Source organism: Rana temporaria, chromosome 3 (assembly GCF_905171775.1).
Source record: "Rana temporaria chromosome 3, aRanTem1.1, whole genome shotgun sequence".
Lineage (NCBI taxonomy): Eukaryota > Metazoa > Chordata > Amphibia > Anura > Ranidae > Rana > Rana temporaria.
Window position 1 is genome coordinate 385154559 of NC_053491.1, and position 26408 is coordinate 385180966.

The 26408-nt window shown below is 45.8% G+C and overlaps 1 protein-coding gene across 1 annotated transcript in view; it reads right to left on the minus strand.

Annotated features, from left to right (window-relative positions):
• CREB3L2 (cAMP responsive element binding protein 3 like 2) overlaps positions 1 to 26408 on the minus strand; it is a 100564-nt gene that overhangs the window by 17940 nt on the left and 56216 nt on the right. Inside the window, exons 2-4 of the mRNA XM_040345704.1 lie at positions 13909 to 14125; positions 3350 to 3525; positions 2467 to 2554 (exon numbers count right to left, since the gene is read on the minus strand). Coding sequence (XP_040201638.1) covers positions 2467 to 2554; positions 3350 to 3525; positions 13909 to 14125 — 481 coding nt within the window. The remainder of the gene's footprint in view (positions 1 to 2466; positions 2555 to 3349; positions 3526 to 13908; positions 14126 to 26408) is intronic.

The window sequence follows — 26408 nt, forward strand, 5'->3', positions numbered from 1 at the left end:
TGTGAAAGAGCCCCAAGGGTCCTTCTCTACACCATGCTGAAAACAAACTGTACAGTGTTATCCTTTTTCTTTAATGTTTTTTTTTTGTATGCACCTTTTGATTGTGGGGGAACACAGTTTTGTATCTAGATTCTAGTATGTCACATTTTGCCAAAATTGTAAATCTCAAAAAAAAAAACTATTGGAAAAGAAAACAGACTGAGTGACTTTTGTCTTGATACACTCGTAATGCATTGATCCGGTTTATGTGTAATCTGTTTTTATAAAACATTTTATAAAGACATTTTCCAGAAAGAAAAAAAACATTGTACAGTATATCTCATATATGATATCAGAGGAAAAACATTTCCAATTGGCAAAAATAAATAAATAAAAATACTGTATATATTATGCCCTACATAACTTTATAAAGACCATGGCCCAGATTCAGGTAGATCCGCGCAATATTTGCGTGGGCAAAGGGCGACGATTTTTGCTCTGCGCCCACGCAAATATTTCGATTTGCCCGCGATTCACGGAGCAGTAGCTCCGTAAATTGCGCGGGCGCTATGCTAATTAGCCCGGCGCAAGGGCGCCTAATGTAAATGATCCCGCCGGGGGCGGGAATCATTTAAATTAGGCGCGCTCCCGCGCCGAGCGAACAGCGCATGCTCCGTCGGGAAACTTTCCCGACGTGCATTGCGGCAAATGACGTCGCAAGGACGTCATTTGCCTCTAAGTGAACGTGAATGGCGTCCAGCGCCATTCACGAATCACTTACGTAAACGACGTGAAATTTAAATTTCACGAGCGGGAAGGGCGGCTATACTTTAGCATTGGCTACCCCTACTATTAGCAGGAGCAGCCTTGCGCTAAAGTCGCCGTACGGAAACTCCATACCTTGCGTGCGCAGGGCCCGCGCAACTTTTGTGAATCGGTGGTAGTATGCAATTTGCATACTATACGCCGATCACAATGGCCGCGCCCCCTAGCGGCCAACGCAAGAATGCAGCCTGAGATATGAAGGCATAAGGAGGCTTATGTCTGTCACATCCTAGGCTGCAGTCCGCGTAGCGATGTTCCTGAATCAGGGGCATTCGCTACGCGGGAGCAAAACAGCTATTGCGCCGCGCAACCTATGGTTGCGCGGGCGCAATAGCTTCTTGAATCTGGGCCCATGTAAATGATTTTACTCTAAAGCAAAGAGATCATTTATCTGAGTTAAACTGAACATTTTGTTGGGCTTTAGGGATTGTGACCCAATCCTGGGACTTATGCCCTGTACACACGATCGGTTCGCCTGATGAAAACGGACCGATGGACCGTTTTCATCGGACGAACCGCGATCGTGTGTGGGCCCCATCAGTTTTTTTCCCCATCAGTGAAAAAAAATAGAACCCGTTTTAAAATTTTCGTATGGTTAAAAAACCGATAGAAAAAACTGATCGTCTGTGGGCAAATCCATCGGTCAAAAATCCATGCATGCTCAGAATCAAGTCGACGCATGCTCGGAAGCATTGAACTTCATTTTTCTCTGCACGTCGTTGTGTTTTATGTCACCGCATTGGACACGATCGGATTTTCAACCGATGGTGTGTATTCAAGACTGATGAAAGTCAGCTTTATCGGATATCTGATGAAAAAATCCATCGGTTCGTTTTCATCAGACGAACCGATCGTGTGTACAGGGCATTAGGGGTTGATTTACTAAAGGCAAATAGACTGTGCTCTTTGCAAAGGACAGTTGCTCCAGAGCTTAGTAAATGAGGTAAGACTTCACTTTGCAAAGAATACCCAATCACGTGCAAGGAAAAAAAAACACATCATTTTTGCTTGCACATGATTGGATGATGGAAGTCAGCAGAGCTTCTGCTCATTTACTAAGCTATAGGGACTTCAATTATCTGTATAATGACTGGGCAGATGAAACAGCTCAGTCATCTAATGCCCTGTACACACGATAGGATTTCCTATGGGCTAAAATCTGATTTCTTGCATACACACTGTCAGACTAAATTCCGACCGTCCAAAACGCGGTGATGTAAAACACTACGATGAGCCGAGAAAAATTAAGTTCAATGCTTTCGAGCATGCGTCGACTTGATTCTGAGCATGCGTGTTTTTTCCTCCGTCGGAGTTCCACACAGACGATCGGAATTTCCCATAGGATTTTTTCCCATCAGAAAAAAACAAAACATGATCTATTTCCAAACTCCGATGGAAAAAAAAATCTATGGGGCCCACACACGATAGGAATTTCTGATGAAAAAACTTCCATCAGACTTTTTTCATCAGAAATTCCTATTGTGTGTACGCGGCATAAGAATCCCATAAGGTACGAATAGCCATGTCATTCAAATTTTAATTAATTATGTTTTCTAACCCGCAAATAAAAAATGCTACAATCTGTTGCTTGTGGTCACTATGTTGCTTTATGTTTTGTTGTTGTTGGCATCATTTCCTGTTATAAATTTGGGGGATACTCACGCTCTTTGGGGCAAAAGTTGAGGAATTGGTCTACTTCATGTGGCTCCAGCTTGATTTCGGGCAGAGATTTGGGGCTCAGGGGCTTCATCTGCAAGCAAACAACAGAAGAGATGTCACCACTTCCTGGAACCTCTGCAGGATAGAAGTTCATTTCATAAACTCATCTCATACTCACATAGGTGTGCGCAGCCTATTACATTAGGGTGTGCACCGCAAAGCCGTGACACATTGTGGGTGTGGCCAAATGGCATTTACAATGGGAGGGGTTTAAAGGGGCGTGATTAAATTAAAAAAAGCCTCCCTGTGGCCATAAAATAAGCGTTTGGTCTTCCCTCCCCCAGAAGGGTGCTTTCACACTGATGAGGTGCTTTTTTTTCTGGGATTCAGCCTGGATTGGCGAGCCACTGGGATTTAATTCAAATCTCAGTATGGTCTTGCCCAATCCAAGGCAGTGCCCAGGCACACCCAACACACCCTCTGCACACGCCTATGGGCAGACTCGATGGACCAGTTGGTCTTTTTATTTCTTCTGAGATTTAACTCAGACCTCATTATGGCCCCGCCTAATCCAAGGCAGTTGGGAGGCAAGCGTATGGCTTGATTAGGGTGTGCCCAGGCACACCCAGCACACCCTGTGCGCACGCCGATGCATACTCATTATATATCTGCCTTGTGGAATCCTGGTTATTACAAGCATCACAATCTGACCATTCACTTATAGTTATACTCATGTAGGGTCATTCAATAAGTCAATGGTAAAACCAATAATGGTGTGCATTATTCAGCAGACCACCCAATCAGGCTTTAGCTTAGTGAAATTAAAGAAGTGAAGTAGAGGAGAGCAACCCATCACTGATCACACACACACAAACACAGTTCTTACCTGATCTGGCTCAGGCAGCTGTGGTAATACAGCTACTTCAAGAGGCGCTGTCATTGTGTTAGCCGTCAAGGTGACGGAAGGAGCGAGACCTGGGCTTTCCTGCACTGGAACCTCCATCTTTACTTTGTTGGAAGTGAGCTGTCCTCCGAAACACCAGTCCTCCCCAGCAAGATCACCTGTAAAGAACAAAACACGGGATTAGTATGAAGATATGTGAACACAGCGTCTCCCCTCAGGGATGTAGTCCCAAGGGAGGGGGCGAGCACTCTGACTAACCCCCAGCAAGAACGGCTCGGATGATGGGGGCAAGCTTACTGAGGAGAAACAGCAAGTGAGAAATTCAGACAAAGAAAAACACATTTAGAAGGGAAATTGAAGGAAAAGGTAAGCGAACCAACAATGCACTAGCTTAAAGGAAACCTTTACAACCCCTTTAAGGAGACCATTCTGGAACCACTGAGTACAATGCGACAGGTTCAAAAGATCAACCCTGTAACCCACTGCTTCATTGCTCCATCACAGCTCCTGGGAAGTTCATGGACCAGTTACTGGGGTAACATGTGACCTACTCCCCTACCTCCCAGAATGACACTCAGGTCCGAGCAGCAGATCACCAGGCCCATATACTGGCACAGTGGCACATGAGGGAGGATAAGAAGTCAATAATTCCATGTAGGCACAAACATGAGGTTACACAAGGCATTGGGCTTGCATCTCCATTGGAGGAACATGATGGGGGGCTCTTTCAAGAGAACCTTTCAAAGTGGCTTTGTATTGTGCCACCCTACAATGATTGGTAATCTGCATTGGAGGGCATGTAACGACCAAAAAATAAAAACCAGAGGTTCCATTATAACACATTACCACAATGCATGGTAACGCAATGCAGATATTTGTTGCAATGCAATGAAAAGTTAAAATGACACTAAAGGTTCACTTTAAAAAAAAAACTAACAAAAATAATAAATATGACATACTTACCTCCACAGTGCAGTTCGTTTTGCACAGAGTGGCCCCGATCATCCTATTCTGGGGTCCCACAGCAGCTCTCGCGGCTCCTCCCCACAATAGATAACCCCTACTGGGAAGCTCTCTCCCGAGGGGGTTACCTTGCGGGCACGCTCCCATGTCATACACTCTGTGTCAATAGCCGCCGAGTGTATGACTCAGCCCCGCCCCCGGATCATTGGATTTGATTGACAGCAGCGGGAGACAATTGCTGCGCTGCTATCAATCTATCCAATGAAGAGCTGAGAAGCAGTGGAGAGAGTGACGCGGGATTGCGCCCACTGAAGTTCAGGGCTCAGGTAAGTAAAATGGGGTGCCGGACAGGGCAAGGTGTTTTTTCACCTTAAAGGGGTTGTAAAGGTACAATTTATTTTCCTAAATAGCTTCCTTTACCTTAGTGCAGTCCTCCTTCACTTACCTCATCCTTCCATTTTGCTTTTAAATGTCCTTATTTCTTCTGAGAAATCCTCACTTCCTGTTCTTCTGTCTGTAACTCCACACAGTAATGCAAGGCTTTCTCCCTGGTGTGGAGTGTTGTGCTCGCTCCCTCTCTTGGACTACAGGAGAGTCAGGATGCCCACTAACACACAGCTCCTTTCTCTATCTGCAACGTAGAGAGTGTCCTGACTCTCATGTAGTCCAAGGGAGGGGGCGAGCACTACACTCCACACCAGGGAGAAAGCCTTGCATTACTGTGTGGAGTTACAGACAGAAGAACAGGAAGTGAGGATTTCTCAGAAGAAATAAGGACATTTAAAAGCAAAATGGAAGGGTGAGGTAAGTGAAGGAGGACTGCACTAAGGTAAAGGAAGCTATTTAGGGGGGAAAATTGTACCTTTACAACCCCTTTAATGCATAGAATGCATTAAAGCGGGGGTTCACCCAAAAATATACTTTATTACATTAGCTACATCCCTCCAGCATACTGCTAACATCTGCAGTATGCTGTTTTTTTTTGTTGTACTTATCGTTATACGAGCCGTTGTTATCCGGCTCCGAGCGGGGGATTACTTCCGGGTATAGGCAGTCAGCTCTACACGGCAGGCGCAGGCGCCGTAAACGCCCGAGTGTCACTTCGGGTTTTTTCGGAAAGCGTGACGCGCCTTAGCAGCCGTCAATCAACTCCTCTTCGCTTAGAAACGCCCAGAGCTAATGTCAAAAAGTGGATTTTTGGGTGAACCTCCGCTTTAAGGTGAAAAAACACGAAGGTGTTTAACCCCTTTAAGCTGGTCAGAGATTGATCGAAAGTTGGCTGATTCAGCAAGGACTGGCCGAATTTTGATCCACCTATGGCCGCTGCAGTTTGTGAGAAGTCGATCTTGTGATCAACTTCTCGTGAACGGGATTGTTGGAAAATATTTGTTGAATCAGCACTGCAGCCGATTACTGTATTCTGTCAGAATACAATAGCATAGCAGGGAGGAATCCTCTATCCACCTCACTTGCCTGGATGTGGGAATTCAAAGTGTGGCCAGCTTTATTTGCACCCAAACGCACATCTACAATGTCAGGCAATAAAAAAACAAAACGACGCACAGACATATGCTCTAAGCATTGTGTGATTAAAAAAAAGTGCCGGGCCTATTTTTACATTAGTTGTGATGCGCTGACAGCCCACTCATTTGCACTTCATCACACAATGGTGTCAATACACATACTGTAACGGAGCAAACAGTTTCCGCTTGTGACTTTCAGTGGCAGTTCTGAGCAACTAGGAGATGAAAACCACACATACAATGTACTGTATGTCATTTCTAAAGAATGGCATTACACATCCCCTAAGAAATGCATAGTAAGCAGATTATTGTGCAATATGAATGAAGGCTGCACTTTGCCTCCAGCCCACATGCTTTCACTTGTCGGTTGTGCGGAATGACAAACAACTGTAATCTGGTCAGGCAACTATCAGGGAGAGGACTGAACTGTCAGCCAGCAGGGAAAGTGACGTCTGTGCAGAAACCCAACACCTCATGGCTTCCAGCTTTTTTCTATTTAGAACAGGTAGATAAATAACCCCAGCATAGACTTCTACAACTTACACTGTATAGTAATCTCTACTTGGGGGGGAGGGAGGGGTGACCTTAAAGCGGAACTTCAGTAATTTTTCATCTTTAAATCTTCTGCCCTAGTTGTTTTAACTTTGGATAGTAAAACATATTTTTTTCTGCCAGTAAAGCCCTTATACTTATAATCCCTTATACACTTCCTGTTTCTTGTCTGGTAAAAACCCTAGGCTTATGACATCATGCACAGCTCTCTCTCTCAGTCTCATGAGAGTTTTCCAGGAAGTGCATGTTTCCCTATGAAACTGTGTATGTGGGGGGGGGGGGGGGGTAGCTGTTCCGTTCACTCAGGTCTCAGATTACACTCAGCCCTGTGTTGTACAGTGTGACCTCAGATACCACCCCCCTGCCTCCTGGAAGCTGTGAAATACCATCTGATGTGTATTTGAAAAGGCTCCCGAGAAGAGAGGGTTGCAGATAAACAAGTACAGCTTATGTGGAAGGATTGACTTCATCACTGCATAACTTGAAACTAGTCACTTTAGTGGGCTTATGTAGGGAATTATTATCACTTTAAGACCCCTTTCACATTAAGTAGTTTTTCAGGCGGTACAGCGCTAAAAATAGCGCTGCTATACCGCCTGAAAAACTCCTGCACTGCATAGTCAATGTGAAAGCCTGAGGGCTTTCACACTGAGGCGATGCGCTGGCGGGAGAGAAAAAAATCTCCTGCCAGCAGCATCTTTGGAGCGGTGAGAGGAGCGGCGTGTATACCGCTCCTTCACCGCTCCTTCCCATTTAAAACAATGGGAAACCGCGGCAATACCGCCCACAATGCGCCTCTGGAGAGGCGCATTTCGGGCGGTATTAACCCTTTATCGGCCGATAGCGGGGGTTAATACCACACCGCTAGCGGCCGAATCCCGCTGCAAATCCAACGGTATAGCGCTGCTATTTTTAGCGGCGCTATACCGCCACCGCGCCTCCTGCCCCAGTGTGAAAGGGGCCTTTAGCTGAACTCCAGGCAGATATAAGAGACAATGGAGTTAATTTACTAGAACTGTAGAGTGAAAAATCTGGTGCAGCTTTTCATAGAAACCAATCAACTTCCAGGTTTTTTTGTCAACGTTTAAAGGCATTTAGGGTCCTTTCACACGAGCGGACCGTTCGTCCGTTCATTACAAGTCCGTTAACGGACTTGTAATGAATCCCTATGGGAACGCGTCCGTTAGCGGATGGAGCATCCGCTAGCGTCCGCGTCAGTCGGGATCCGCTTTTCCGAACGGAAGAAACCCTATTTTTCTTCCGTTCGGCGGAACGGACCGGATGCAGACGGACAGACGGTCCATTTGCATCCGGTCCCCCATAGGGGACAGCGGAGCAGAGACAGGGCGGTCCCTGCACTGTGTGCGGGGACCGCCCTATCCGCCGACAGCTCAGCGGGGATCCCCGCTGAGCTTTGGCGGACACACAGAGCGGACCCAGAAAAGGTCCGCTCCGTGTGGAAGAGCCCTAAGGCTTACCTGTAGGCGCTTGCAATATCTCCTTAACCTACATCGTTAAGGAGATATTTGCAGAAAAGCGGGCTCCGATGTCTACGCCTCGGTTTCCCATTGCTTTCAATGGGAATGAGCAGTGGAGGAGCGGTAAACACACCGCTCCTTCACCGCTCCAAAGATGCTCCTTCACCGCTCCAAATTAAGCGGTCCTACTAGCGCACCGCTCCAGTGTGAAAGCCCTCGGGGCTTTCACACTGGAGAGACAGCAGTCGCTGTTTCAGGTCAGTTTGCAGGCGCTATTTTTAGCGCAATAGCGCCTGCAAACCACCCCAGTGTGAAAGGGGTCTAAGCGGGAGCGGGTGGGTACCTGTCAAAAAAAAAAAAACAGCCCCCCCCTCCCAAAGGGGGGAGGAGGCAGATAAGCTGAGCTTCCCCATTTGGATGGAGCTTTGCTTTAATTGAACAAGCTGAAGTTAGAAGCTGATTGGCTACCATGCACAGCTGAACCAGATTTTGCACTCTCCAGCTTTAGTAAATCAACCCCTATGTATAATGCAGCTTTGTATTCAATAATACATAATTAACTGTATTTTTTTTAAAACACAAGCCGTGTAAATATCTGAATCTGACTTGTGTTCAGCTTCTTACTGTCCCCGTACAGCAGAGCTCAGAGTCTCAAAAGGAGAAGCAGCACAAGGACCCAGTTAGGTGTGCTGCAGTGCATGCTCTCAAGGCTGGATGGACAGAAATACAAATCCTTCACCAGGTAAAACAACCCTCTTATATGTATTTAGTCAGTGTATTTAGCAGTTTTCCTGCAGTTCAGCATTCATAAAGCTCAGGCTACAAAATTAGAGAATATGTGTTGCTGTACAGGTCATCGTGCTTTGCTCATGGTGATTTTCAAAATGACAGGTGCTTTTGTATGCTAAAGAATTGTTCAAGTTCATCATCCACCTTCCTGCACCCTGACATTCAAGGAAGTCTTCCCCTTATTTATCTATAGCATCACATATTGTTTCATCAGAACCAAGAAAAGCTGCCACACCTGTCATGTCTTTCCTTGTTTTCTGTGTAAAATACACAATGAGAAGTGAACACGAGTCCTACAAGCGATAGAAGCCCATATTACAGCGATGTGGATGTAAAAATCGCTATAACAATTGTTTATAGAGCTGTTGCTAAATGTAGCAAATAGTTAACAGCTGCCATAAATTTCCAGGATCACGTGCGGATGTTCCTCACCGGCCAAATGTCAGTTAAAAAAATAATAATAATTCCAAATTAGTTTAATTTAAAAAAAGATCTAATAGCTGACGTGCCGTCCATTGGTTTATCCTTTTTCCCTCCTCATCTACATAATTATATATATATATATATATATATATATATATATATATATATATATATATATATATATATATATATATATTACAATTTCTGTTTCTATTGTATGCCTTATGGTAGACAGAGTGTCACTGGGTCTCTATGCTTCTTTCTGCAATGCAGGCAGATCATGACTGGTGGGAGGGGACTGTACTGCTTCCTGAAACATCACTACACTCTGCCTCATCTCTGATACAAGACGTGGGCTGGCTTTTGGGAGTTATGCAAATATAAAAATGCCTTAATGGGCTAATGCCAGTTTGGAGGCCGCATTTGCATTAAAGTGGTTAATTTTTTTTTTTTTAAATAACAAACATGTCATACTTACCTCCACTGTGCAATTCGTTTTGCACAGAGTGGCCCCGATCCTCTTCTTCTAGGGTCCCACGGCGGCTCTCTCGGCTCCTCCCCACAATAGCTAACCCCCTCTGGGAAGCTCTCTCCCAAGGGGGTTACCTTGCAGCCACGCTCCCGTGTGATACACTCTGCATCATTAAGGTGAAAAAACACGAACCTTTACAACCCCTTTAAGAGCACCCAAGGTAACACCCACATGTGATTCTCATCCACCAGGATTGGAAGAACTGGCATTCAATGAATGAAAGGGGTGGGCCAGAGACAGTGAGTCTAGGGAGCAAAGACCTAGATGATGGTGGACGTCCCCCAACTAGGAAATCAGATGGTGTCTATCGGATTGGCTGCAGCTTCTAATGCACATTGTGAGAAGCTCGGGTGACCCTATAGCAAGCTGCTTGCTGTGGGGGCACTCAACAGGAGGAAGGGCCAGGAAATCCGAAGAGGGACCCGAGAAGAGGAGAATTGGGGATACTCTGTGCAAATCCACTGCAACAGATAACAAATAACATGCTTGTTATTTTTATTGAAAAAAAAAAAAAAAAACTGACTTTACAATCACTTTAACGGCCCATTCCCACTAGGAACTGCTGTGTGGTTCCTGTGTGAATCCCATGCAGTTCTGTGCAGTGCGATTTTAAAATCCAAACTTAGTGAGCTACTTTTTGAAACGCACAGCAAATGGATGGCATGGTACTCGAGTGTGAGCAAATAAATTAATAAATTATTTTTCTAGCAGATCCCTAAATCAACATTGTGTTTATTATGCAAACTATCTGGTAATCCAGAATAAAGTGTTGTTAGTTACCGCCCTGTATTAACATTGCCCCATGTTTTATACACCCAGGGCAAAGTGACAAATTTACTTTAATTAAATCCTCGCCAACAACATATAGAGTACGTAGCTTCCGTTTGCTCCCCGCCGCTCTGTTCTGTTGCGTAAATAAGAGTTGATGGAGTCCCAGCTTATACATGGCTAGGAGCTCTCCATGTGACAGTATAAATTTGCTCAGAGCTATCACATGGAGGGAGTCCCATGCTCTGACATATTTCCTCTGGCCCCAAAGAGTAATGAGGAGTGTGGAAAGAAGAGTAAGTATGTGTTGGGGGTACATGGGGCATTAAAGCAAACCTGTGCCTTCCCTGTAAAGATAATTGAAAGGCATGCTGTCCCTATAGCCACCCCTACCATCAAAAGCTACGACATACTGAGGAGTGGCCATGCAAACCTCCACATTTTATAAAAGTATTTTCCCAATGTATAAGGCATAATTTCCACCTAGCATTCTCTAAGCGCACCCTTTTTGTGTGCATGTTTTCATGCGACACATATAGGGCATCCCATTCATCTCAATGGTCTACCCTACGTGTGACAAATGCCACGTTCCTGCGCATTTTAACATAATATGACGTCAATGCAAATTGAGAAAAACAACATCTCTTACTGAGGAACCAACTTCTATTTCTCAGGCCCCGTACACACGACCAGTTTCCTCGGCAGAATTCAGCTTTCGACCGAGTTTCTGGCTGAATTCTGCCGAGAAACCCGGCCGTGTGTACACTTTCGGCCGAGGAAGCCGACGAGGAAATAGAAAACATGTTCTCTATTTCCTCGTTGTTCTATGGGAGCTCTCGCCCCGCCGAGCTCCTTGGCGGCTTCAGTGCTGAACTGGCCGAGGAACTCGATGTGTTTGGCACGTCAAGTTCCTCGGCCGTGTGTACGAGGCCTAAGGCTCCATTCACATCTGAGCGCTTGGTAGATGTGCGCAAAACTGCGCGTTTATGTATGTGTTTACAAAAAACACCAACAAGTGAATTGAACGGCCGCACACTCTGCTAAAAAGTAGTACAGGTATCTTTATTAATCCTTCTCACAAGCATGTATAAAAATACATAGCACACAGGAATGCAAAAAGAAGAAATGTTAACGCGCTTCATGCCTCATGGCGCTTATTCATAACACACGAAACACGTTAAAAATGCACGCGTTTGCGGTGCCTTTTATTAGTAATGGCACCCCAAACGCGGCAAACAGACACATGTTTTGTCATGCAGAAAAACATGTGTCTGTGCGCCGTGTTTGGAGTGCTATTTAGAATGAATAGCAACATAAACGCAACAAGCAATTTTAATGTGTTTTGTAAACGCATGCAAAAAGGCGCAATTTTGCGCATTTGCCAAACACTCAAAACAGCTTTAGAGATATAAGCTTATTTCTCGGTAAGAGATATCGTTTTTCTCAATTTGCATTGAAGTTACAATATGTTTACAAATGAAGACATACAATATCTAATGTTGCCTATTTAGATTTAAATTGTGTTAAAGTGTATTTAAACCCATTCTATGCATGGAGGTAAAATACCTTCTTTGTGCAACAGTCCCCCCCCCCCCCCCCCCAAATACTTACCTGAGTCCCATCTCAATCCAGCAAGGTCTACGAAAGCCTTGGCTCTCCGGGGACTCGCACTCCTGTTTGGCTTTTTGCAACAGTAGGAGCCATTGGTTCCTGCTGCTGTCAATCACAGTCAGTGAGCCAACCAGGAGATTGAGGGGCGGGGCCGAGCCGCAGCTCCATGTGTGAATTGACACACACACACGCATCTCAGACGCATGCCTGCTTGGGTGCCCCCACAGCAAGCTGCTTGCTGTGGGGGCACCCTGATGGAGGGTGCAGTGCAGTTAAGTATAATATGTTTGCTATTTTAGAAAAGGAAAAAAAGAAGCCTTAGTATTAATTTAAAGGAACACTAAAGTAAAAAAAATTATTTTTTTGTAAAATAACAAATATGTAATACTTACCTCCACTGTGCAGCTCGTTTTGCACAGAGTGTCCCCGAATCCTGTCTTCTGGGGTCCCTCGGCGGCTGTCTCGGCTCCTCCTCGCAAGAGCTTTCCACCTTCATGCGAGCGACCTCGCATGGTGGAAAGCTTTTGCGGGCGCGCTCAGGTGATACAGCGGCGGGCATAGCCGCCGACTGTGTCACTCGGCCCCGCCATCGAATGTGATAGACAGCAGCACCAGCCAATGGCTGCTATCAATGCGTTCAGCCTAGCCAATCAACGGCCAGCTTGGGAACCGAAGAGGATCATGGGGACGCGCGCGGGACTTTCAAAGGGGTGAGGTAAGTAAAACGGGGACCTTTACAACCCCTTTAACTGTTTCAACAGAAAATATTAGTTTCCTAACAGAAAGTATTTCAAACAAAAGCGTTCTAGTAAGGAGCAATATTTAACAACGCAGAGCTGACTTCTCCAGCAGTCCCATAGAAGAACACTACAAATGTTATTTTTGGGTCTCATTTTGCTGGGGGGGTGGGGGAACAGTCAGCAAAGCACAGCAATGACACATAAATGTCAGAGATTTCAGTTTCTGCGCAGTGCAGACTTTACATACACAGGTGTGGATTTTTTCAGCGTCATCAGCACCTCTTTCATGGTTATTTTTAGGCAGCAGGTGCTGCCAACAATGGCTTATACAGTCAATGCAACAACATAGACAGGTTGAAGTGAGCCAGCTTTTACGTACAACATAAATCGCACCGCCCATATAAAATCTATGAAACTAAAGCATTGGGTTCTTTAATCAGATTTTAATCTGCTAATGTGCTGACAAACAGCGTGTTAATTGGGGGGAAAAAGCAGAGTAAAGCCTCGTACACACGACCGAGTTTCTCGGCAAAAACCAGCAAGAAACTTGCTGGGAGATATTTTTTTGCCGAGCAAACCGGTCGTGTGTACATTTTCGTCGAGGAAACTGTCGAGAAACTCGATGAGCCAAAAAGAGAGCAAGTTCTATTTCCTCGACAGCCTAACAAGGAACTCGACGAGGAAAACGATGTGTTTCGCCCGTCGAGTTACTGCCTTTTCCCATATTATCCAGTCACAGGCTGGGAAGGTGTTCCGGGAAGACCTGGGCTCAGGGGAAGTGTGTTGAATGATGCTGACCATCAGACTAAGGACGTCCAGTGGCCAAAAAAATTAACTGTCTAGGAATCTCTGAATGGACTGCCAAAAGCCTGTCCGCACACTGTGTATAGGGAAAGGAGTCTTGGGAGATGTAGTTCTGTGGGTGTGCCCATGTCAGTGGGAACTGAGATCCCAGTAGCTGTCCCTGTATGAATTTTACAAGCCTTGTGATGAGGTCACAGGGAGTAATAAAAGATGTATATCATTACAGCAATAAGGCAAAAGAAAAATGAATGCCGAGACATGATTTAGAGGAGGAGAGGGAGATTTGAGGGTAATTTGGGTAATACGCGACATCCAATTTAACCTCCCCCATCCCATGCCTAGGGCTTGCTGATCTTACCATCACTGAAGTTGTCATCAGAGGAGCCATGGGTGAATGGAGACTGAGGGCGGGAATCTCCACACAGGGAGTAGCTATGTTCTGCTTTGATCATAGGAGAAGGTGAGTTTAGGTTGTCCACTTCCATCATTTCATATTTATCGGTCAGGAACGGATCGCAGATTAGCTGTCCCAGCGCATCCAGCAGGGCGGTGTCATCCAGGAGCTCTGAGAAAGGCTACAAAGGAAATAGGAGTCCAGCAGTTAGTAAAAGAACACGGGATGAACAAGACACAATACCAAAAGGCCTTACACTACATCAGACCCTGGGGCCATGTAAAAACACACAAATATGTCAATTTGCTTTCAAAGGTCAAAGGTAATAAAAAGACATGATGGACAAAAAAAATGATCTCTGAATTTTTTTGTTGGTGACTGGATTGTTTTATATAACTCTAGTCTAGACCAGGGGTCTTCAAACTTTTCAAACACAGGTCCACTTTATTGTCCTTCAGACTTTAGGCGGCCCGGATTGTGGCCAGCAGGGGCAGAAAATGTCACGGGCCCAGCATCAGTCAGAATAAATATGGCCTTAGGGTTGGTAGCCAATAGGAGGAGGTGTATTCCCCCTATTAGTAGGAGGTATAGTATGTCATCATTGGGATCGGTGGAAGATATAGTGCCCCATTGTTGGTGTCAGTGGGACAAATAGTGCCTCATATCAGTGGGAGAAATTGTGCCCCAAGGGCCGGATAAAAACTAGCAAAGGGCCCTCAGGCCGCAGTTTGGAGACCCCTGGTCTAGACCATTGGTCTCCAAACTGTGGCCGGGGGTGGATGCGACCCTTTGCTTGCCTTTATCTGAAGCCCACTGATACGAGACACTATTTTGCCCACTGATATCATAATTCTTGCCACTGACACTAACGATAGGGCACTATTTCTACCACTGACACCAACGATGGGGCACTATTTCTTCCACTGACACCAACAATGGGGCACTATTTCTACCACTGATACCAATGATGGGGCACTATTTCTCCCAATGACACCAACGATGGGGCACCAACAATGCAGCACTATCCCTTCCCCAAATACCAAGGATGGGGCATGGTTTACTCCCACTGGCCACAGTTCGGCCCCCCAAAAGGACAATAAACTGGCCATTTGTGTCATATAAGGAACCAAACCAAACCTACCAAGTTCAACTAAAAACCTCATAATGGCACATAAAAATTTGTGTTATTAAAGCAGAGTTCCACTCAAAAATAGAACTTCCGCTTTTTGGAACCCCCCTCCGGTGTCACATTTGGCACCTTTCTGGGGGGAGTGGGGTGCAGATACCTGTATAATACAGGTATTTGAACCCACTTCCGGGCATAGATAGCCGCATTATCTGCGGGTATCTACACCACTCCCCCCGCTGTCTTCTGGGAGACACGTAGGTCCCAAAAGACAGTAGGGACCATTCGGATTGCGCAGCGCTACTCGTGTCGTAGGAAACCAGGAAGTGAATCACTTCCCGATTCCCTTACCGAAGATGGCGGTGGCAGCATCTGAGGACTGAGGGACGGGTCGGCTTCGGGTGCCGACATCGGGGGCGCCTTGGACAGGTAAGTGTCCTTATTTTAAAAGTCAGCAGCTTTTTTTTAAGATAATGGTTAGAGAAGGTTTACGGTTTTACAGAAAGTCATTTTCCTGTATTGTACTGAGGTTTTGTATCTATTCTGGACTCATACAATGTTTATGGTGTTCTTTCCAATGGAATACGTCTACACTGGGAGGCGATTTACAATAAACAAAATTACAAAAACCTCTTAAAGTAACCAATGTGGCTTCATCTCTCTGGTATGAGCAAATAGTCTAGGTTTCCGCTACTATTTGTTAATCGGCCCCCTAAATCCTTTTCTCAGGACTCATAAGGAATTGTCATTAGCATTTTTTAAGCCTTGACAGTAAGCACTATAAAGTTTGTCTTGGAACCTTTCAGGTAAACAATGAAAAAAGCCACCAAGTCAGAGTGACCTGGACAAACTTAACATCCGCCTACAGATGGTGAGAAGAACTAACATGGAGAATAGTTTAAGGTTTGTGTAGAAAGGGAAAGGGAGGTCTATGTAAACAGACCACCAGAGAACGTCCAGACCTCCTGCTAGGACCACAGCAAACGTCTCTCCAACCAAGACACAAAGTACACAGCACCATCTGAGTAACGTTATAAAGCTTCATGGTTTACAGTTAAAGTAATAAATTGCAGCTTACTAGTCCATACATGTGGTGACTGCATCCGTTTTCTTTTTTTCAGGCTTTTTTCTATCTGCTGATCCTGCCAGTAACAAACTTCCTGCCTAGGGTGACAACACTCACTTACTGTACTGCAAACTTTCTCAACCAGGGTTCTGTGGAACTCTCTTGCCTAGATTCACGTACGTTGCCGCAACTTTGCGGCGGCGTAGCTTAAGGCATTTAAGCTACGCCGCCGTAAGTTAGCGAGGCAAGTACATGATTCACAATGTACTTGCCTGCTATGTTACGGCGGCGTAGCCTAAAGCGGGCGGGCGTAAGGGCGCCGAATTCAAATGTGTGTAAGGGGGGGGGGGGTGTTTTATGTTAATAAGGCTTGACCTTACGTTTTTGAAGTTTTTTTCTACTGCGCATGCGCCAGGCGCCTACATTTCCCAGTGTGCATTGCGGCGAAGTACGCCGCACGGGCCTATTGATTTTGACGTAGACGTAAACGTCGTAAATCCCGATTCACGGACGACTTACGCAAACGACGTAAAAATTTTGAATTTCGACGCGGGAACGGCGGCCATACCTAACATTACTATTCCATGTAGGGCTAAGCTCTAACTTTAGGCGGCCTATCTCTAACGTAAACAGCGTAAAAGTACTGCGTCTGCCAGGTGTACGTTCGTGAATCGGTGTATCTACTCATTTACATATTCTACACCGACCGCAAAGGAAGCGCCACCTAGCGGCCATCCGAAATATTGCAATCTAAGATAGGACGGCGCAAGCTGTCGTATCTTAGATATGTTTAAGCGTATCTGTGTTTGAGCATACACTTAAACATAAGTCGGCGTAGATTCTGAGTTAGGTCGGCTTATCTACTGATAAGCCGGCCTAACTCTTACTGAATCTACCTATGTGTGTTTCTCCAGAGGTTGCTAGGGGTTTCTTTAACAAATTCTGACTCTCATATAAACAACCATGGGCACCAATGATCTTTTAAGCTATTGTCTCTGTAAGGGGGGTATTCATTCTATGGAACACCAATGTAAGAAGCATTCTTCCGCTGATAACCAATTCACTAAGCATTCTACACACTGACCACCAATGCAAGGAGCATAGGTGTGCGCAGCCTATTGCATTAGGGTGTGCACCCCAAAGCGCAAACATATTTGCATGTGTGCATGTGTATATTCAGTATAATGATGGTGTCAGTAGAGCGGTGGACAGTGTCAGTATGGCAGAGATTGGTGTCAGTCGGGCAGTGGACAGTGTCAGTAGTTTTTATTTTTATTATATTTTTTTATTTTAGGAGCCCCATTAGGGAGCTTTGGTGAAATATCAGGGGTCTATTTCTGTGCGTTACTGCACGTTTAATGCTGTATATTTCTGTGCATTACTGCATGTTTAATGCAGTATATTTCAGTGCATTGGGGCATGTTTAACGTTGTATATTTCAGTGTGTTATGTGCCGTTTAATGCTGTATTTTTCTGTGTGTTAGTGCACATTTAACGCAGTATATTTCGGTGCAATCTGCACCACACAGGGTGATTAGGGTGTGCCCTGGCACACCCTGTGCGCACGCCTATTGCAAGAGGCATTCTTTTGATTGACCACTAATGTAAGGGGCATTCTTTCCTCTGATCACCAATGTAAGGAGCATTCTTTTCTCTGACCACCAATGTAAGGAGCATACCTCCCACTGACCTCCAGTGTGAGGAACATTATATCCACTGACCACCAATGTAAGGAGCATTCTTCTCACTGACCTCCAGTGTGAGGAACATTCTATCCACTGACCACCAATGTAAGGATAATTTTTACTCTGACCACCAATGTAAGCCGTATTCTATCCACTGACCACCAATGTAAGGAGTATTGTTCTCCTGAACACCAATGTAAGGATCATTCTTCTTACTTACCACCAAAAGAACATTCTTTACATCACAAATGTAAGGGGCATTCTTCACATTGATCACCAATTCACAAAGCATATTTCCCACTGAGTGGCCAAATCGGATCGCCTCTCCTTACAGGTGATGGGTATCATGACATGCTTCCTGATTGGCCAGGAGGGGAATCAGTGTGACAATAGCTAATATTAATTCGCTATCGTCACACAACTGGGTGTGCTCTGCACCCAGGCTCACTCTTTTTTGAAGCCTATAAGAGCCTCTGGCTCTAATCACGGGTGCCCCTATAGCAGCTTGCTATAGGGGAACCCGAGCCGAGTCACAGCTCTGTGTGTCCATTCAGACACAGAGCCCTGACCCAGCCCCGTCCCCTCTCTCCCCTTATTGGCTAACTGACTTTGATTGACAGTCGCGGGAGCCAATGGTGCCACTGCTGCGTTTCAGCTGATCAGGAGGAGAGTCCTGGATGGCTAAGACACTCGTGGACATTGCTGGATAGAGATGGGACTCAGGTAAGTATTAGGGGGGCTGAGGGGGACTGCTACACGCAGAAGTTCTTTTTTATCTTAATGCATAGAATGCATTAAGATAAAAAAAACTTCTGCCTTTACAACCACTTTAATGTAAGGACCATTCTTCTCCTGACCACCAATGTAAGGGACATTCTTTACACTGACCACCAATGTAAGGGACATTCTTTACACTGACCACCAATGTAAGGGACATTCTTTACACTGACCACCAATGTAAGGTATATTCTTTTATCTAACTACCAATGTAGGGACTAGGGAGGATACCTTATTGTTTTATTGATTCTCAAGTCTCAACATACAGTCCAAGTGAATGTACTATGAGCTGTAGATATAGGCCCGGATTCTCAGAGGACTTACGACGGCGCAGCGCCATGTACGCCGTCGTAAGTCCTAATCCGAGCCGTCGTATCTATGCGCCTGATTCATAGAATCAGTTACGCATAGATATCCATTAGATCCGACAGGCGTAAGTCTCTTACGCCGTCGGATCTAAACTGCATTTTTTTTTTGGACCGCTAGGTGGCGCTTCCGTCGAATTCCGCGTCGAGTATGCAAATTACCTAGATACGCGAATTCCCGAACGTACGCACGGCCGACGCAGTAAAGTTACGACGTTTACGTTAGACTTTTCCCGGCGTATAGTTGCCCCTGCTATATGAGGCGCAGCCAATGTTAAGTATGGCCGTCGTTCCCGCGTCGAAATTTGAAAAAGTTACGTCGTTTGCGTAAGTCGTCCGTGAATGGGGCTGGACGGCATTTACGTTCACGTCGAAACCAATGACGTCCTTGCGACGTCATTTGGAGCAATGCACACTGGGATATTTTACGGACGGCGCATGCGCAGTTCGTTCGGCACGGAGACGCGCTTAATTTAAATGCTACACGCCCCCTACCCGCCAAATTTGAATTCCGCCGGGTGATTTACGCAATGCCGCCGCAACTTACGGAGCAAGTGCTTTGAGAATACAGCACTTGCCCGTGTAAGTTGCGGCGGCGTAACGTAAATCGGATACGTTACGCCGCCGCAACAGATACGCCGATCTACGAGAATCTGGGCCATAGTAATTATTGGTAGAGGCTCCTTGAGACCTGAAGGTTATTTCAAGGGTTCATCCATGGTAAAAAGTCTGCTGTACTGTATCCACAGAGAAGTAGTGCAGTTCCCGTAGTTACCCTCGGGGGCAGAATTTTTTTAAAACACCTCCACCTCTGCTCTTCTCCATAATGTCCACACGCCAGACTCTGAAGACCCTACTCAACTTGTTGTAGACTTTCTCGACAGATAGTTGGCACATGTGCAGGCTGCTGGCAAATTTCAAATATGGTAGAATAGCTTTTAGGCAGAATGGAAAATCTGATTTTTCACGGGAGGCAATCATGTGTATGTGGAAATTAAACATTTTACTTTCCTACCTACAATACAGGCAGACCGTCCTCCAGAACCTGCAATATCTGCTGACCTGCCAGTCTCCATGGAGGGGCAAATTGGTTGCCAATTGAGTCCTATTGCCAAGAAGAAGAAGTATTGGGCAGCCAGATCTGAAGGTGTATGGGAGGATATAGAGTCTCCTTATACAAAGCATCATTGTGTTTACAATCCATGCAGTACTGGTAGACTGAACTCAGCATGAACCCACCGCCAAGCAGCAAGAAATGTCTCTCCAAACACACATGGAATCCACGGGCCTCCACACAGCCCCCTCCTCCTGTCTGTCTCGGGGCTGTGAAAAGACCATTTCTCTTTCAGGTACTGAATGTGTCAATTCATATCCAGGCTACTTCCAGGAAATTTCTTCTCATGGTACTTTGATACAAAAAAATAAAACTACAGGCTCCAAAAAACGTACCTTAGGTACAGTAAATATCTCCTAAACGTGCAGCGTTTACTTATTTACTTTAGATGCAGCCAGTGATGTCACTGGATCATCCTCTCTGAAGGAACGGCATACCTGTGCTGTTCCTTCAGAGACCTGTGTCGTAAACAGTGACTGTATGCGGGAGTGACATCATCGCCGGCTCGGCCATTCATATCGCAAAAGCATGAGAACCCGTAAAGGAGACCGGGTGAAGATGGAAGCGCCCTCAGCAGTGACAGCGTGCCGCTGGAGGGCTTTATTTTCAGGTAAGTCTATCGTAGTATCCTAGATTGTAAGCTCTAATGAGTAGGACCCTCTAAATCCTCCCGTATTGAATTGTATTATAAGGCCTCATACACACGACCGAGTTTCTCGGCAAAAACCAGCAAGAAACTTTATGGGAGATATTTTTTGCCGAAGAAACCGTTCGTGTGTACATTTACGTCGAGGAAACTGTCGAGAAACTCAACAAGCCAAAAAGAAAGCATGTTCTCTATTTCCTTGACGGGAATGGAGAAAATTGGCTTCTCGAGTTTCTCGACGGCTTCACAAGGAACTCGACAAGCAAAACGATGTGTTTCGCCCGTCGAGTTTCTCGGTCGTGTGTACGAGGCCTAACTGTACTGTCTGCCCTCATGTAAAGCGCTGCACAAACTGGTGGCGCTATACAAATTCTGTATAATAATAATGTGCTAGTGTGCGATGGATACTAGCTCATTATGACTTAAACTGCCTGGTGCCTATTCTTTTCTTTTTTTATGCGGTTTACTACTGCTCTAAGGCTAAATTCTGGGATAAACAAATATTATACAGGTACAGGTAGAGTCATGTGTATTCTTATTTAAATCTTGGTGTGCTTTGTGTATTTTTCCTAGATGTGTGTAAACTAGTTTGCATGCAGGAGCTTCCTGTAATAAAGACCGCTCACTGCTGCCCTCTCTTCTTGTGCAGGGTGACTGGTCTTGTCTCTGCCCCCTCCTGCAGGTAGCCTGTAGTGGGTGGGGCCTGTAAGGCCCCTCCCACAGCTCTACTCTCTGCACAGGCTATGTACAGCACAATGATGATGTCACCATTACTTTTATAACTTAATACCATGGTTTGTAAACACCTTTCAAGCTCACAAAAGTGGAATTTATATTCTTTTTGGCTATTGAGGAATATATTTAAAATGAGCGATTTGTGGCTGGAGTTCAGCTTTAACGAACCTTCTGAAAAATTCAAATAACTACATTACCTATTATGCCATCTAACCTATGTTGTAAGGCAGTTAAAAAACATCTGGGGTGCCATGGTTTGCCATCACTGTTGTAAGGCCTGTGTTTGCAAACACAGGCAGATACAAAGACTGGATGCTTATGGTGCTTATCATCCATCCCGCCACGGCGCCAGCCTCCATGTCTGCAAACTTGTGTCTAGAAGATGAGATGATGTATAGAGATGTCTAGAAGATGAGTGTCAGGATGTAAACAAAAAGAGAAAAGCATAAAAGCTGGGCCATATCAAAATCAGTTAAACAGGATTTAGAAGATTGCACTAAAATTAATAATTTGCCGTCAGTAACTTTTTTTTATGTTGCTCTTCTACTTTAAAGCTGGGCCTTCAAAATGCGAGAACCCCCAATTTTTATTTATTTTTTCCATACTGGGACCCAAGACGGGACTCATTACCAAAATATTAGCAAAGCTAAAGGCCACCATACACGTTACAATCTGACTGTACAATCTTTGTATAATCAACCTTGGATTTCCCAAAACTATGTACCGTATTTATCGGCGTATACCGCGCACTATTTTGCCCTGAAAATCAGGGCAAAATCGTGGGTGCGCGATATACGCCGATACCCGCTTTCCCGCCATGAGTTTGAATACTGCGCCCGCATATAGCGAGCGCAGTACACTCGTGAATCTTCGGCCAGTCTCGGCGCCTCTCGTACTGACGTCCTGAGCGTACAGGACGTCAGTGCGAGAGGCGCCCGAGCCTGCCCGAAGATTCACGAGTGTACTGCGCTCGCTATATGCGGGCGCAGTATTCAAAGTCGTGGCGGGAAAACGAGCAGGAGGACGCCGCCGAAGATGGACACCGGACCCGCCGAAGATGGACACCGGACCCGCCGAAGATGGACACCGGACCCGTCGAAGATGAACGCCCGACCCGCCGAAGATGGACGCCCGACCCGCCGAAGATGGACGCCCGACCCGCCGAAGATGGACGCCCGACCCGCCGAAGATGGACGCCGGACCCGCCGAAGAGGACACCCGAAGCCGCAGAAGGACGCCGGACCCGACGAGGCCGCAGATGGACGCCGCGCAAGACATCAAAACTGTAAGTACAAAAAAACAAAAAATCTTTTTTTCCCACAGGATTGGGGGCCACTTTGGGGGTGCGCGGTATACGCCAGAGCGCGTTATACCGCGATAAATACGGTAATATAAAGGACCTACCTAAACTTTCCAATGAATCTTTATCTAATCAGCTAGGCCTGTATCTCATTTGAATATTTTAATTGTTCTTTAATTGCAACTTTGTGTGCTTAGTTTGTGCTACTTGTAGCGCTGTATACCATGGCCCGGATTCACATACATTGGCGCATATTTATGCCGGCGTAGCGTATATTTTTTAGGCTACGCCGCCGCAGCGCAGAGCGCCAAGCACAGTATTCACAAAGCACTCGCTGTTAAAGATACGCTGGATTTCCTTAGTTTAAGCCAGCGTAGGTGGTAGTTGGCGTGAGCCATGCTAATGAGGTGTGACCCCATGCAAATGATGGGCCAAGCGTCATAGAAGTACTTAAAACGAACGGTGCATGTGCCGTCCCGTGGACGTATCCCAGTCCGCATGCTCAGCATCACGTCGGAAATACTCCCTAAGATAAGACGGATCACTGCCTACGACGTGAACGTAACCTACGCCCAGCCCTATTCACGTACTACTACGTAAACGTCGTAAAATACGACGGCTGTTCCCTGGTCCATACCTTTGCATGAGTTGCGCCTCATAGATGGGGAATAACATTTACGTCGGGCGTACGACCTACGTAAACCGCGTATATTATGCGCCGGCGCAACTACGTTCGTGAATCGACGTATCTCCCTCATTTGCATATTTACAATGAGGCGGCCAGCGTAAATATACGCCCACGATACGCCGGCGTAGGAAAGTTACGTTGGTCGGATGAAGCCTATTTTCAGGCGTATCTAGTTCTGTGGGCACGGCGCATAGATACGACGGCGCATATTTACACTTACGCGGCGTATCTCAAGATACTTCGGCGTAAGTGCTTTGTGAATCTGGGCCCATGTTTGTATTTTCTTTTAAACAAATTTTAAATAAAAAAGTTAATGATAAAAAAAGAAAGTTGGTAGATCTAATCAGGGCTTTTTTCTCAGGGAATAGAAGACTCCTTTCGAATCACCCCTTGTCTCCGTCCCCTACCCACCTCCGAGCACCATCCCTTGGTTCCGCCCCTACCCACCCTCAAGGAAGCATCCCTTTTAGAGAATACATAACATACTGATCACAAGAAAAGCAATACGATAGATCCCCTGCAGCCAACAACAGACCCCCTCCCCCCGCCCCATCAGTAATAGGCCCGCTCAGCAACAATAGATACCCCCAGCAACAAAAGAGCCGGCACAAAAAAACCCTCCCCAGCAACAATAGATCTCCACTAGCAACAATAGCTCTCCCAGCAGCCGGTAACAATAGACCCTTCCCACGACAGTAGGTCGTCCGTCCCCCCTGCCCCCCCCAGCAACAATGTATCCTCCACCAGTAACAATAAACCTCCCCAGCAACACTAGGCCACCCACAACAATAGATCCCCCCAGCGACCATAGGTCCCCCTAGCAGCCAGCATCAATCAACCCTCCAGCACACTCTAGTACCCCTTGCCATTACATACATTCTATGCCGGAGGTGCTTCCCCCCGCGTTCACGCTGAAAAAAATCCCTGGATCTAATAAAGATTGTACAGAAAAATTGTAAACGTGTAGGGTGAGCCCAAAGCTGGCCATAGATTGATCGAAATTCAGCTGGTTCAGCAGAAATATATGGGCGTTCTTGTTCGAGGGAATTGATCTAATAATCTTGAACAGGACTGTGCTGCAGTGCTGATTGGTGTATTAGGATAGCGGAGATTCCCCACTGTCAGAATACAATAGCGCGATAGGGAGGATTCCTTTATCCATGTTACTTGTGTGGATGGGGTGAGCTGTTCACAAAAAACGGAGTCATCTGCGGACAGCTTTGGAGAAAAAAAACAGTTTTTGATCTTCACTCCCATCCTTGTTAGTATGATTCCCATTTGTCCCCCACCTCACGCACGCTCTTGTCCCCCATATGTCAATCATATTAGTTTGGAGAGAAGCGGTGGTGTTGTGAGCGGACATATTTATTACGTTTTTATTCCACAGAAACAAACACCATCTGCAGTAGTATACAATCTGAAACATAGATAAAGTGTGCTATAACCACCCGCCACTTATTTCATGCTTGAAAAGATCCAGGTGTAGGCAACCATGGCACTCCAGCTGTGGTGAAACTACAAATCCCATCACGCCCCTACCAGAAGTCACACGTCTTGCAGTCCCATCATGAGACTTGTAGTTCCACAACAGCTGGAGTGCTGTGGGTCCCTATGGCTCGTGTTCCTTTAAAGCCGGGCTATCCTCCTCCATTGTGGGGCGCAGACAAGGAAATATTTGGCAAGACCTTGTGATTATGGTTTAATGTGGGGCCTGTTAACCCCTACAGAGTCAGATAGGGCCCAGGGTAACTCTGCTCTGTAACCTTCTTCAGGTCGTTCTGGCAATGCAGGGGTTAACAGGGCGCTGCTGATCTTCGAACTGCGAAAAAAAGAAAAGTAAATCCAGACAGTTACGTAGGGGAGCCGCAAACCCAGACAAACACCCCATTTGCAACCTGATCGCTTTTCCATGAGTCACTGGGATATTATCAGAGCCAAAATACAGAAACCTAGAGGTGGAAAAGCCGGTCTTAAAGGGGGCTTATCATCCTGGAAACAGCTGGGGCTGAGATATCCTCTCTTATCGCTGGGGGTTGCCTGATTATTATTTGACATATCCATCGTTTCCTTTAGGTTTATATTACTGCTGCCCAACTCGATAGCCTACGTTTTAACCTGCCTACAGACACAACATTGCGGCAATCATTCTGTATCATACACTGTGCAGATACCCCGGCGCCAGTCTTATCGAAGGAGACATACAGCGAGAGAAAAAAGCGTTTGATCCGCTACTGATTTTGTACGTTTGCCCACTGACAAAGAAATGATCAGTCTATCATTTTAATGGTTGGTATATTTTAACAGTGAGAGACAAAACAACAACAAAAATATCGAGGAAAAACGCTATTCGAAAAAGTTATAAATTCATTTGCATTTTAATGAGTGAAATAAGTATTTGATCCCCTATCAATCAGCAGGATTTCTGGCTCCCAGGTATCGAGCTGAGATTAGGAGCACTCTCTTAAAGGGAGTGCTCCTAATCTTAGCTTGTTACCTGTATAAAAGACACCTGTCCACAGAAGCAATCAATCAGATTCCAATCTCTCCACCATGGCCAAGACCAAAGAGCTGTCCAAGGATGTCAGGGACAAGATTGTAGACCTACACAAGGCTGGAATGGGCTACAAGACCATCGCCAAGCAGCTTGGTGAGAGGATGACAAACAGTTGGCACGATTATTCGCAAATAGAAGAAACAACTAAATAACTGTCAGGCCTCGTACACACGACCGAGTTTCTCTGCAAAAACCAGCAAGAAACTTGCTGGGATTTTTTTTTTGCCGAGGAAACCGGTCGTGTGTACACTTTTCAACGAGGAAACTGTCGAGGATCCCGTCGAGCCAAAAAGAGAGCATGTCTTCTTTTCCTCTATGGGAATGGAGAAACTTGCCTTGTCGAGTTACTCGACAGCCTAACAAGGAAGTCGACGAGGAAAACGATGCGTTTCGCCCGTCGAGTTCCTC